A 15,093-nucleotide genomic window follows, 5' to 3' on the forward strand; every position below is an offset into this window, starting at 1 on the left:
AATGTGCTGGTTTTGGCTGGGATGGAGTTATTTTCTTCAGAGGGTCTAGTATGTGGCTGTGTTCTGGATTTGTGCTGAAAACGGTGCTGCTAATGCAGGGATGTTTTAGTTACCGCTGGGCAGTGCTCACACAGAGTGAAGGCCTTTTCTGCTTCTCACCCCACCCCACCAGTCAGTATGCTGGGGGCGCACAAAAAGTTGGGAGGCAACACAGCTGGGACAGCTGACCCCAACTGACCAAAGGGGCATCCCACACCCTCTGAGGTTATGCTCAGCATATGAAGGTGGGTGAAGAAGAATAAAGGGGAGCGGGGACACACATTCTGAGTGATGGCATTTGTCTTCCCAAGTAACTGTTATGTATGATGGAACCCTGCTTTCCTGGAGATGGCTGAACTCCTGCCTGACGATGGGAAGTGATGAATGGCTTCCTTGTTTTGCTTTGCTTGAATGGGTGGCTTTTGCTTTACCTAATAAAGTGTCTTTATCTCAACCCACAAGTTGTCATACTTTTACTCTTCCGGTCTCTCCCCCATCCCACCAGCAGGGAGTGAGCAAACGGCTGTGTGGTGCTTTGTTGTTGTCTGGGGTCAAACCACAACAGGTTATGCAACAGAATTTTAAACTGCATTCTAGACAATAATATTTCTGGATATAAGTTAATATGATCCTATAATGTTTAATCAAGCTGCCTACTTAGAGATTTAGAATGTGATCTTACTTAGACATTTAGGAATGAAGAAATCCTTGGATGCTGATGGCATTGATAACATCTAGGAACATTTTAAAACTAACATCCTTTTAAAATTTGTAGTTATTTTATGTATTAAAACTAGGTAAGCTTGTGTCCCAAGTATCTTTTAAGATGTAGACATTTTCAAATATTAGCACATTGTATCAGAGTGAAGCAAGTTTTCAAAGAAAATGATACCACAAGGTGATTTAAATTTTTTATAGGAAATTGCAGTTTTAAAACCAGAATATAAAGTATATTTTTAACTAATCATCAGTTGATTCATGAGTAAAATATATACAGATGAAACCTAAAATAGTTAAAAATATCAAGATGTACAAATTAAAGTGATTACTAAGAAATTTATATTGCTGGGTTTTCCAAAATAACTACACTGACTCTGCTAATGCTTGCAGGGTATACACAGTGTCTACATGTCTACAACATTTAACAATAGGTAGCTCATGTGAAAAACAAGACATAAGGTTAGACGGTACCCTGAAGCAAACCATAGCTGCAACTCAGGGTAGACGTGAAGTGTATGAAAATAGTCCCAAAACAGCATGAGCATCTCTGAAGTTAAACAATGTACAAATATATTTGAGAAGATCTAGTGGAAATCAGTTTCTTCACAGCTGGACATATACACAATTTTTTCCTCACTGAATGTAGTCTTTTATCCAACAACCCATCTTTGAAGTGGAAAAAAGCACTTTTGAATGCCTCAGTGACGAGTAAAGAGAAAGAAACATTAATTTAGTCAAGATGAGATGGCTCAAAAGGAAAATCATCTGCCCTGGCAATACTGGCCATAAAAATGTTGGCCAATAGGTTGGTCACTTGTGGCTAAACTGAGGAAAACTACTGAACTGAACAAAACTAAAGCCAAAAAGTAAAAATATTCATAATTCACAGAAAATAAAGGTAAAATGAGTCTACTGTGTTATATCTGCTGCAAAGAAGTAATCTGTGTTTTAGTAGTAACACCTATGCTCCTTGCAGCACAACTGGACAGAGGGTTCAGCAGGCAGCTCTGAAAGTTCAAACTGTCTCGGCACAAAAAGATGTCCAGGCCTTCAAACACTTTTGAGATAAACAAGGAAAAATCTTCAGCCAAAACTCCCAAATCAAATCTGCATCTCTCAATCCACTAAAGGAGGGGGAAAAAAAAAAAAAAAAAAGCTGCTGCTTTCAAGCATGCAGAAGTAAGATCCATAGCAGTAAGACAGAGCAGCAGTTCTCAGCAGATAGGTATAATATATACCCCTCCTTGCAAAACAACATCTTAAAGAACTTCTACATGCTCTCAAGATCTAAACAGCAAAGGAATCTAAGTATACAGAACGCAATGTTGCTGTAACACAGAGACAATCAAATTATTCATAAACAGCATTTGCCCTTGAAAGACAGTCTCAGGCAAGCACTATTACCACCACTGTGACTTCTCTTCCAACATTTCTGTCTTCCTCATGTGACTGAATAGGTCAAAAAGACTCAGCATTATGCCTGGTATAGTAAAGCTACTTTGACAATAAACCTCCTAGCAAAGCAAAGGGCAGGAGGGCAGCCAAATCCCCAGTAGGATTCTCTCACTCTTTCCCCATTAATCCAAACTGAAAAAGTCTGCTCAAAGGAGTGCTGATACTCATGAATAATAAACTCAGTCACATCATCAACATTAGCGAGGAACTTCCCTGAAGGACAGTTGGAAAAAAAAAAAAAAAGAGTATCATAATCTGGACAAGGAACAATCCCTTCAATTCCCTTATGCATCAAAAAGGAGTTCTCAAAACCCATTAACCTTATGGAGGTTAAATATATTATTACATGGAAACCAAATTTAGGAGATAAACTTGCTCCAAGATTCAAACCGCAAAGATTAAGAGACTACTTCCTATGACCTACAGAATCAAAGCTTTCTTCTAATTAGGGCAGATTGACACAACATAAGTGTTAAGCATTCTACAAGATAAAAGACTGTCAAAACAGACATGTTCAAAATATATTTAAGGCTTATCCAAGCTATTGAACTAACTAGAATTCTTCTGTTTGCTGAAGCCTTGAAAAGAAATGAATAGTGGGAGTAAGGCAGGGACACTGACCTACAGTCCCTCTTATTGTGCAGCAAGAAAACACCACTCAATAGGAGCTGAATGGCAAAAATTTCTTCCAGATGCTCTTTTGAAAAATCTGGTGAAAGTCAGGTTCAGGTTGGTCTACTAGACTCACAATGTTTGTAAAACTTAAAGGCAAAATGCCAATACCGGACCTCTGGAGCAATTAAAGGCAGAGTTAACTCAGAAAATTCAAGACTGCATGTCTAATTCCAAGATATTAGAAAAGCCTAAAGAACCAGAAATGCTGAGTGGATACACAGGCTCTATACAGTTAGTAAAATCACCTTGGCTGTCAAATGCAGATATATGAAAAGTAAGACAAGCTTGTATCCACCTCTGCCTTTCCTCTAAATTAGGTGGAGTTCATTAATCCCAAAGGATTCAAGTGCAGTCACCTGGATGACATCTAGAGATGACAAGCAATCACCTACTTGTATTTCTTTTCCAGGTCAAAGATGGGTTCATGTTAACACACCTATCTACATATCTACAGAGGGATCTGGACAGGCTGGATCAACAGGTCAAGGCCAGCTGTATGAGGTTCAATGAGGCTAAGTGCCAAGTCCTGCACTTGGGTCATAACAACCTTACACAATGCTACAGGCTTGGGGAAGAGTGCCTGGAAAGCTGCCTGATGGAAAAGGACCTGGTGGTCTTGGCTGACAGCCGGCTGAATATGAATCAGCAGTGTGCCCAGATGGCCAAGGACACCAATAGCACCCTGGCTTGCATCAGAAATAGTGTGGCCAGCAGGACCAGGGAAGAGATTGTCGCCCTGTATTTGGCACTAATGTGGCTGCACCTCAAATACTGTGCTCAGTTTTGGACCCCTCATTACAAGAAAGACATTGAGGTGCTGGAGTGCATCCAAAGGAGGGCAATGAGGCTCATGAAGGGTCTAGAGCACAAGTCTTATGAGAAGTGTCTCAGGGAATTGGGATTGTTTAACGTGGAGAAAAGAAGGCTCAGGGGAGACCTTATCATTCTCCTCAACTACCTGAGAGGAGGTTGTAGCAAGGTGGATGCCAGTCTCTTTTCCCAAGTAACAAGCAATAAGACAAGAGGAAACAGCTTCTAATTGCACCAGTGGAGGTTTAGATTCGATATTCAGAAAGATTTCTTCACTGAAAGGGTTGACAAGCATTGGAACAGGTTGTCCAGGTAAATGGTTGTGTCCTATCCCTAAATGTATTTAAGAGATGTGTAGATCCAGCACTTAGGGACATAGTTTAGTGGTGGACTTGGCAGTGTTCGGTTTATGGCTGGACTTGATGATCTTAAAGGTCTTTTCTAACCTAAATGATTCTATGATCCTATAATAGCCTGAAGTCACACTATTATGGGATTTGATAAGAAGCATTTTGCATACTTAAAACTCCTACACAACTCAGTACCATAATTTCTGGGAAGAACTTTTTCAGATTCTGTTATCACCAACAATAAATTCTCTGTACTTTCATCAACATCTAGGACTGTCTTACATGTAAATTATTAGAAAAAACTTACTTAAAAATTATATTTTCTTACAAGCAAGCATTGTCTTCAAATGGAAGGAAAAAAACCCAACTTATCAGCACAAAACTCCCTTCAAAACAGTAAAACTGTCTTAAAACTGGACAGAAGTTGAATGCAAATATTTATTAGAAGATTGGTGAAATGACAGGCTTCCCTGAAAATAAAAAGAACTCCTTACTTGGCCAGTGTAGTAACTAAAATTCCAAGGGATACACTACAACAGAAAAGCAGTGTAAAGAAATTATTAGCAAAACCCATCAATTTGACTCTAGCAGGCAAGAGAGCCTGCACTAGCACTAAGTATGCTGCCTTACATAAGGGCCAAAATCTGTACATAGCAGTCAATCTTGTCAGCAGTTAGAAGCTGCTGAACAGACAGCAGATGTGGTTGATACGATGTCTAAACAAGAACATGATTAAAGAAATAATCAAAGTATCTTTCACTGCAGTTTTGCCAGAAGGACATCACATTTATAAATAAGAAAAAAAAAAAAAATCTCAGCAACAGTCTTCCCTTTTTCTACATAAGGCCATAACATCAGTACAAAATAGATCAAATTTGTCAGTAAGTAGATAAAAATAATACCCTGAGAAATGAAACCTAGGTTTACTCTTATTTGCAGATGGATTTGCCATACAGTCTTACAGCCAAACCACAACTCAGAGAAATTTCCCTTCCTCACTCCATGAAGTTAATCAATTCAACTTTTTCCAGACACATGAGGTTAGACTAGATGTTCCTTCCTGCCTTACATGTTCTGATTCCTTATTCTGTACATTCTTATTCTACATCTAAATATCCAATCCTCTTTCAAATTTTGTTGCAGGCCTTTAGTCACAGACATACTAGAGGTACTCAGGGATTTACCCTCTCTGCATTACTAGCCATTGCAGAATGCACTCCTGCATCACAGGACCGAGTTCAGACTGGGACTGTATCTTTATTTCTTTTTCATATCCAAAAGTGTCTTTGGAGAAATTTTACAGGCTACTTGATCTACTTAACTCCTCTATATGAGGATTCATTTTAGTTGTGGTTTTTTTGTGGGTTTTTTTTTTTTTTTTTAAATCTTCAACATTCTAGAAATTAAAATAATGAACTCAAATAAATATGAATTTGTTCCTGGTAGCCTATGCTCCAAATGTCAACCTTAGAATTTAGCATTAGGGGTTATAAAAGAACACAAATTCTGTTTGAAAAACACATTTTAGTTGTGGTTATTGTATACAATATTATGAACCACTGTAAATGTCACCTGAAAGGATATGAAATTCAATTTTTGCACCATCTGGAATGTCCTCCTGATTAAGTTGTTCAGCAATGTGATTGTATCACCTAAACAAACTAATTAACATCAGAATGACACATTCTGCAGTTTCGGTGGCATTTATCAGTGTCCCATTTGTTCCACATAATTTTTTTTTCCAGAATGACCTTATGCTCAAATTGTGCCACCAAGCTAGCTGCATGTTAATTCTCCTTCCGAAAGTAAGCATATATTTCATTAAAACTTACATGATGCTGCAGCTTTACACAGTAGAGTGAAATGGACTGAATAATAAATTACTTTGGTTACATGAAATCTGGAACATCAAAAAACCCACACAGTCTCTTCAGCTAAAGTAGAAGTCTTTGAGGCCAGTTCATTGTTGAAAATTTTGAATTGGAGGAAAGTGCACTAATTTCAATATTAGAGTACGAACAGATTAGTACTTTTCTGTTCTTTAATTTGCTTTTTATCTTTTTTTTTTTTTTTAAAGAGAGCATGTATTAAGTCATCTTCTTAAGCACTCTGCAGGTGGCATTCCTTTAGTTTTATTTTCAAATGGCAAGCACAAATGTGTACTTATTCCCTTTTTCATCTGAGAAATGTAAATTGCAAATAAAAAGATAATGTATTTTTCCATAGCTTCACCATCATGAATTCACAGTGCGTGGCTAATAATTTTCTAACTTTTCATGGAAACAATCATTGTATTCTAAATGGAAGCTACCACACGCAGTTTCTGCTCCTGCAGCACGTACTGTTGTCAGCCTGACACAACATCAGAAAATACTGTTTGCAAATACCATTGAAAGGCTCACCACCAACACACTGAATCTATGATTAACAGTACCTAATACCAGCCAAGGCCAGAGCTATTATTTTGAAGCACTGAAATGTTGTTTCTGTTCAATATTACACTGCATAACTTCACAGTAAATTGGTTTCCAGGTTTATTGCCAAACTAATTAAAAATTCAAAAGGTTGCTGTTTGAACAGAACATTATGGAAAAGTATTAAATACAATTGAACCTGGAGATTACTTCTTTATGGTGAGAGAGCAGCAGGATGGGAGGAGCAACTTGCATAAGGAAGGTTGTATTAGAAGTTTATATTTTAGCAAAAACATTTCAGTGGAACCTCTACTATAGGAAAGGACATAACAAAAAGGAGGTAACTGATTCTAAAAATGTCTTTTAAAAAAAACAAACACCATTACTACTGAGATCTGGTTCAAAGAAAAAGCAAAGGCCAAGGGAATTAAATAGATTATATGATGCAAGCATTAAAACTTATATTGGTTTTGTTTTTCTTTGCATTTATGTTAGTTTAATTCTATTTACTCAAATGTTGTTTAATTAGTTTTCCTCCTTTTTTCCATGTCAGAGAAGATTCTGGAATGTTACTTCTAAAACAGCAATTCTTTAAATCATTTTGGAATAATCAAGTTGGGGAAGGAGGAAGCAGCAAGAGGGTCCAAACCTCAAAGAAACGAAACAATCTTTTCATCAGGTTTAATTTCTACAAGTTCAGTTTTATTAGCACACACAATAGGAAGAGATTATGTTTAACTACTGCTATAAAACTAGTCATTTGTAATGTCTAGAAATTGCAGAATGCCTACAGCTACATCCACGGCTTTAGTGTGATCCATTACTGTGCATATCACAGCTAGTAGCAGCTGATGGCATCAGCTGAAGCAAATGGACATATAGTAGTGCGGAGAATAAGAAGGTAATGGGTATGGAGTCTCACAAGACCCAGGAGAGATGCTGACCAAAAGCAACTGATATGAACCAGAAGTGTGTGGGAAGAAATTCTCAGCTGAGTTGAACATGAATCTATGCACCATGTCCAGCCACAGAGAAATAGACCCTGATCACTCTTACGTTCTCACTGAAGGATGTGTTGCTGTGAAAGGCAATGATTTGTGTTCAATTAAAAATCCATTAAAAGAACAGAAAGCACGAGTCTTATCTGTAACAGATGTCTAATCTCTATCAGGAATGAACAGAAATGACAGAGCCACCACCCACTCTGTGTCACACAGCTGAACACCAAAACTCCACCTGCGCACACTCAAGAACTGTCATCAGCCACCCCAGAGCCTACACTGGGGTCCCCCATCTTCTGTGTCTCTACACACCTGCTGGGGAAAAAAAGCCAAAGATACCCTATGCTTCCCAGCTGGAATGCCACTCCTGCTGAAGTTAATAAGACTCTGACCTGATTTAAGATAAGGTTTCGAGTCTTCAACTTCCACTCACTTTTTCATTTTTATCACTGTTACCCAAAACCATCTATGGACACTAGATAGGGTTTTTATCTTGACAGAGGCTTATTTCTATAGATTAAAAATAGCAGGGCAGAAAAGTTGCTTAGATCACACCACATTGATATTCCTTTGCTTCATCCTTCAAAATACGCATCGATGAGGCTTTTTAACAGCTTTAGATCCTATTCAGTGCCCTTCTTAAAAGCTTCTCTTGACCTCCAACCAAATCTTCTTTGCCACATGCTCAGCAAATTATTCTTGCCCTTCTTCCCAGTGGATATGAAAAAAACCATGATCACTTTCCTCCACGGAAAAATCGCTTACATGTGAGTAGATATACTGTGACCTACCTTCAGTCATCTGCTTAGACTAAGGAAGTCCTTTACTCTCCACCTGCTGACTGTCCATGTAGGTTTTGTGAACGTTGCCAATTTTGCCCACAAGCTTTTTGGAGTCAACTATTCCATAGAGTTAATTATGATGCTAATTACACCAAAATAATTGTTTTCTCACATCAGCATGTTAGAATGAGAATCACTTTTTCTTTCATATTGTTAGCCTAAATTCAATCAACGCTTATGGTCTCACTTCATATTTAAAAAAAAGCGCCTCAGCATATACCTTTACATCTCTCTATTAAAAAATAGCATTGGTTTTTGAGCTTAACTTACTCCATTTGAGATTTTTAGATATAACTGCACAACAAATAAGGATTGACTGACGTGCACCAGATGGAATAAGTTGGATTCCAGAAGTAGCCAGGAATTCTGAGGTACAATAGGTACAATGCTTTTTTTTAGAAAAGAGTACTAGGTTTCCATTGCCCAAGTGTTTTACTAAGTAATTTATTAGTCCATTTTGTCCTTGGATGGAATAAATCATTAACAGAGTTATAATTCTATCCTCCAACTACAGATCCATATAACAATTTAGCCTATAGTTCTGTCTCCAGCTTAATAAAGTTGGCTGGGAGCCCTACAGACTTTGAACTTCCATTGATAAATTAAATACTACTAGAAAAAAAATACATGAAAAAAGATCGGTTTATTCATTAACATATGCAAAATTTCCTTTGTCTTCAGGGAACGGGTTAATGAAGCTGGTGTCACAGGCACATTAGAGAGTTTACATTCAATACCTAAAACTAAGGACCAGATAACAAACATAAGCTGTTTTAGAAGTAGCTTCCTACTGAATATATGAGAGTTTGTCATGCAAATCATTGGCCAAAAGCAACAAGAGTCAATTGAGAGCGATCTCAACCTTGAGAGCTAAGCTTGTGTTTATTAGCCAAGTAATCCAGAATGAGACAAAGTTGATGTTCAAGAAGTATGCCAAGAAAAAACATGCAGAACAAGCAAAAACATCACAGAAAAAGAAAAGAGCTCATCACCATTGCCCACCTGCTTGGGTAAGGTATATCAAACAACAGGAGAGGAGTATGCAGTACTGGAATGCTGCTATATGTTTACTGGATAAAGGTATTGACACATGCAAACAGATGTCACTAACTCACAATAAAAAAAGTAGTAGAAAAATTATCTATCAAAACCATCAGTTGGAATAGCAAATGATAAATACAGATAAACACAGCTATTTTCACACCAAATCTTAAGTACTGCAGGAATATAAATGATAGAAACATTAACTGTATTCACTAAACAAATGAAGCCCAATTTGTATAGAAGTATATAAAAGAATGTATTGCTGGGGATGGAGGGCTGGCTTATACATGTTAGAGGTTCTCTTGTCCATATTTAAGAACAAACAAAACTTCAAAATAACAGCTTTGGTATTGTATCAGTTAAGATACAATCAATGTTTATTTTCAAGTGTTCTTCAGAGAATTTTTTTTGCCTCTTATTCCTTGAGATTTGTGTTTATGTCTATATATTTTAAGTTGTCCATAGTCTTGAATGTGGCAATTAGAACACATCTTCATTTCAAGACACAGAAAAAGATCCAGACAACTAATGAACTCATGTACAGATGTAGCAATCTGTCATCCTGCAGTGGAGGATTAAAAGGTCATGTTAGAATAGCAGCTTTGCTTTTCCTCATACAGAGTGGTTAAAACTAAAAATTATGCTTTCAGTTTCATAAAAGTAGTAAATGAAAATTACAGACAAATATATTTTTCATATGGGCAGATTTTCACTGCTAAAATCAGAAATGAACAAGAATAAAAAACAACACAAACAAAAAATATTTATATGGGTATATTTGTTTTATTTCTGATCAAATACAACTTCTTTAACCCTCAAAAACATTAAAATTTTATTTGCACATCTAACTTGAGTGAAAAAGGAGCTTGACTTATATGTTGTTTATAAGGTAGTTAAAGAGGAAATCTTTATTCATTAGCTGTCATTACAATACCCAGCTGTGGGAAAGCCAGGTTTATTTCCCTTTCACACCCAGGAAGACTTGAATCCATATCATCTTTTTGCCAGGAGATTGCCCTAATTACCATACTGTTAGTTACTGAGTGGTGCTTCCACAGAAAGCTCTTCTGTTAAGGGTTCCCTCTGTGTAAAGTAATAGGATATTAATTGGAGCAGGGACCAAGACCCAAGCAAATCCCTTGACAACAAACCTACAGCCATACATACAGTCTTCCAGTTCCCAGCTTACCCCTCCTCACCAGCTCCCTCCCCTCAGGTTTACCACACTGGCCCTCCAGATTGTTAAAAACAAATTCTGGTTGGAACTAGGGCATGCATGCAATTGTCTTTTTTTTCCCCCGAATTATTTTAAAACATGAAATGTGTTTTCAGGTAAAAATATGCTTTCCATGTCACTCTTGTGAAGAAACATACTTTTCTGAAAGAATGGAAAGGATCAAGCCATGTTTGACACTGGGCAGGTAGGTGGCAGAAATTTTCATCACGCTTTATCAAGTTTAAAGATCTTTTTGTACCAAATCCATAAACTTTAAACTAAATATCAAGTTGTTCCTTTAAAAAATAAAATCCTTTTACCAGGAAAACCTGAGCATTATGCATTATAATTAAAAGAAACATGTTTTCTTCAAACTCTCACAGCAACAAACAGGCCTAAATTACCCATATCCTCCTTATTCTTATTCAAATTTTTCATTAACAGTAGTGGAACTTCTTGGCAGAATTCAAACAGAGAATATGCAAAGAAGATCTTATTTTCTTCCACAAGAATAAGATCTGAGCAAAATTTCATCAGCAGGGGGTTTCTATTAGGATATTTGAAAAGTCTGTCCATATTGTACATGTACTCCATGCGAAGACACTGATTTAAAATTACCGTTTACTATTGCACCAAGTTATATTTTCTGATAGTATTCATAACTGAAGACTTAATAACTTCACAGGACATCAAGCAACAGCTAAGTCTGATTCTGGTCAGAACAAATATAAACTTGATGGTGCTTGAAAACAAGCAAACCAACAGAAATCAGTCATCTACCAGACAGCATCATAATTTTCCCTTATTAGTATGTAACAGAAGTTAAAAATCTTATAATCGATTTGCATTCATTTCAGAAGCAAAACCTTTTTTTAAATGGAAAAACAATAACAACAACGGTGAATATTCCCTGCTGAGATTTCAATGCTCAGAAAATAGCCATCCTTGAAAAGCTTCTGATGGTGGTTGATTTGCCAACCACACTAACCTACCTTGATAACGGCACCTTTCTATCATGCCTGACAGCACAGAAACATATTCACGGAAAGCAATGATGAAATTTTTAAATTAGCATGTTGGGTAAAATGTGGGTCCTAATTAAGTCAGTGTCAAATACCATTCAGTTTGTAAACACCCAGGATTTTATGTACATGCTGCAAAATGACCTCAGTCTCTTGATGACCACATAATTTCTAGCATAGTTTTCAGAAACAGCATTAAATAAACCCAATTTCCATCTTTTACAGAACAAAAATCTTTATTTTAGCATTACTATCTTCGTGCTGATACTGGTGCCTTTGATGTAATCTATATAAGAGCAGTTAACTTCGATAGCAATAATTTTGTGTCTATCACCTTGTTGAGAAACTACTTTTCAAATGTTAGAGTTATAAACCAAAAGATAAAAATTCCACTGAAATTCTGAGATCAACAAAAGCACATACTAATAAAAGGGATTTTTCTCAACTGTTGAATAACATCTGCACTACTATTTCCCTGCATTGTGATTTGTCATATACGTTAAGTAAAAACCTCTAAAAGTGAAACACAGCGGTGAAACTGGAAGATACAAGATTTCAATTCATAGCTGCTGGTTTTATAATCCCCTTACACTAAAGATATCATCAGAACTCTGCAGTCAATGGAAAGACAACTTAGATTTTCACAAACTCAGGGGTCAGACTAGAAGTTCTGCTTCACTTCGTAGGGACTTAGATAAAACTACCAGTTACTTATAAAAATACAATAGTCACTATAAAAAACAGTCATCACTCAACTGATTGAAAAAATACAAACTCTACGTATAATGAAAATGAACAATTACTTCGGGCATTCATCACTTCCATGTGTTGCTCTTCTGTTCATCTAATAGATTTTTAAGTCAGAATATACCAATATGATCATTTATTTTGATTGTCTACGAAGTGCACCAATTTTCTCAACAAGGCTATGACTTCTGGTGAACTAAATCATATTTGAAGAAAAAATAAACTGTTGTAGCTTTTTATTAGGAAATTTTACCACCAAAGCAATCTATCACTAAAAGCTTTAATTTTAATGGATTTTTTTTACTGAGTAAGTTAAATTTTATTTCTTATTAAATCAGTTTCACCAGTTCTCTCTTTGTTGTCAGTCAAAAGCTAGGAGTTTTAACGTTGAACAAAAAAAAGTATGAGTATGTAGCTCATAAATGTTCCCATCTGAACTGAGTGGAGTTCACAGTTGTCTAAAAGCATTGCATAAATTAACAGTGATGCAGTTCGTATCACTGAATCTACAACCAGTAATGGGGACATCTATTCTATTAATAATACCAGGATCACCATGCACCATGGTCATACTGTGCCTGGACAAAGAACAATATCATCTTTACCTAATGGTAAGATAAAAACCAGCAGCTGTTGTATGGAACTCACTGTAGATACAGTGCTAAATATAACCTGTGCTAACATAAGTGTACAAACCCAACACGTATGTTGATACATCCGGCAAACATTTCTCATCCAATCAGATGTTTGAATAAGGAATTAGTGCCTGAGTGTAATGTAAAGGAAAGTTTTATTCAGATAAAAAAAAAAAAAAAATCCTTTGACATTTGTTCTTTTTTTATAAAGAATTAACATTCTCAACATGAGACCAATTCAATCAACAAGTTATCACATTAACCTTTTTAGTAATTTTTTTCAGCTGCTTTCAAAGCAGTCTCAGAATTTCAGATACACTTTTCATACAAACCTGAAAACTCAACATAAGGATATTGTCAGTTTTTCAACAATCAAAAAGAACCTGAAATTTTCCACTGAAAAACCTTCCCCCCAGCCCCAGATGGTACTTCAGAATGCAACTGTAATTCAGATTCATTGCATTTAGGTACTTCAAACCCATGACTATTTAGTATCATACACGAGTTCAAACACTGGAGTTCTCATTGGAGGGAATTCTGAAGATCAAACTATACATTCAGACAACCACATTTTTCCTCTATGTTTGCAGCCTTTTACAATCTGAGAGTCCTGCTGTTAAAACACCCTTCCATAAGCTTGAAGAAGGATAAGTGACTTACCTTAGAAAGTCCGCCTACTTCCAAATAGAAGCAGATAATGAAAACATTCCAGGTGACCCACAGGGCAGTCCACACCGTGTACTAAACACAAAGCCAGATGAAAGCAAAGAGAGAAAAATAAAATGTGAAGATGCAAGGATTTTATACTGAGCAGATCAATAATAACAAAACTGATATCGATACACAATGTTCTTCTGGGAACAGCCAAGCACAGAGAATTCAGCAAAGGAGTTCTCCCTGCAGAAGTCCCCGAAGAACCACAGGAAATTACAAATCCAATATTCATTGCTGCTCTAAATACATACCAATAAAACAGATTTATTCTTTACGGTTTTACACTGTCCTACTGATGTCAATTAAGTCCAAAATGCTGACGATAACACTCGTTTGGGGGCAACTGTGAGTCATTCATAATTTGATTTAGCTCTGTTAATGGAGGTTCCAGAATAGCACAGTAATTTAAATAAGCAAATATTATAAAAAGAATATTTAAATATTATGAAAAAAGGCAAAAGAAAAAGCCACCATCAAATAAAACAGAAGATCTATTAATCTGATATTTGCATATTTTTCAAAACCAAACAGGTAAAAGCTAAATCTGATCTCTTATGAATCTTTTTAATTACATTAAAAATAGCTCACTACTTCTCCAGCATTTGTGGCCATAAACCCAATCCTACAATACACCCTTAACATGTGAACACATCCATAACTCTTCTGGGTTCCCTGGTGTCCTACCCTAGAGCAAGACTGAACCCATATTCCACCCACAGCATGAATAGGAGATTAATTAATCTACTTTAAATCATCTTTTGCATCTTAATTATCAGCATAATTGACTGGCACTATTTCCTTACAGATGCACACTGTTTATCTATATATGACTGTAAACTATGCCCAGTTAACTCTCCTCAGAAGCATTTCAGTCTGGCAGGCTGCCTGCACACCCAGCCACACTGGAGCTACACCCACCTGAAAAATGCAGCATGACTTTACATTTATGCACTTGGAACTTTCACAGTGGATAAGGGCTGCTAAATGCCTCTGCAAGTTTAATTAGCTGTGACCAGGTGAGGTTAATAATGCTATTTTTTTGCTTCAATATACTCAGAGCTCAACACCCTAATCTACAATATTCTGGATCCCATTCTATTGCATAGGTGCCATCTGATTGGCTTGCTTAGGCAGTTTTGGGTTATGTTCCCCTCTCCCTTCCCCTCCATGTGATGTATAACAAAAGGCTCAGATGAAGACAGTTCAATTTTTCCACACTTTGATTAACCCCACATGTATACAGTTCTTTCTGTACACCGAACAGGTTAGTTGCTTTAATTTAATTTCTTATGAGGTACTTAGGCTGTTTGGAGATGGCTCTAGCATAGGATCATTAATAAAATAAGAGTAACATTCCTGGGCCCTTTCCTCTGGCTTACAGAGAAGGGCAGTGTGGCAACTGAAGGCTC

General features: G+C 36.6%; 1 protein-coding gene across 2 annotated transcripts in view; it reads right to left on the bottom strand.

Annotated features, from left to right (window-relative positions):
* Window positions 1–15,093, bottom strand: part of NKAIN3 (sodium/potassium transporting ATPase interacting 3) — a 385,999-nt gene that overhangs the window by 178,307 nt on the left and 192,599 nt on the right. For both annotated transcript variants that reach the window (XM_074897706.1, XM_074897705.1), the window contains exon 3: window positions 13,631–13,711. In XM_074897706.1, coding sequence (XP_074753807.1) covers window positions 13,631–13,711 — 81 coding nt within the window. The remainder of the gene's footprint in view (window positions 1–13,630; window positions 13,712–15,093) is intronic.

The sequence above is a fragment of the Athene noctua genome, chromosome 2 (assembly GCF_965140245.1).
Source record: "Athene noctua chromosome 2, bAthNoc1.hap1.1, whole genome shotgun sequence".
NCBI lineage: Eukaryota > Metazoa > Chordata > Aves > Strigiformes > Strigidae > Athene > Athene noctua.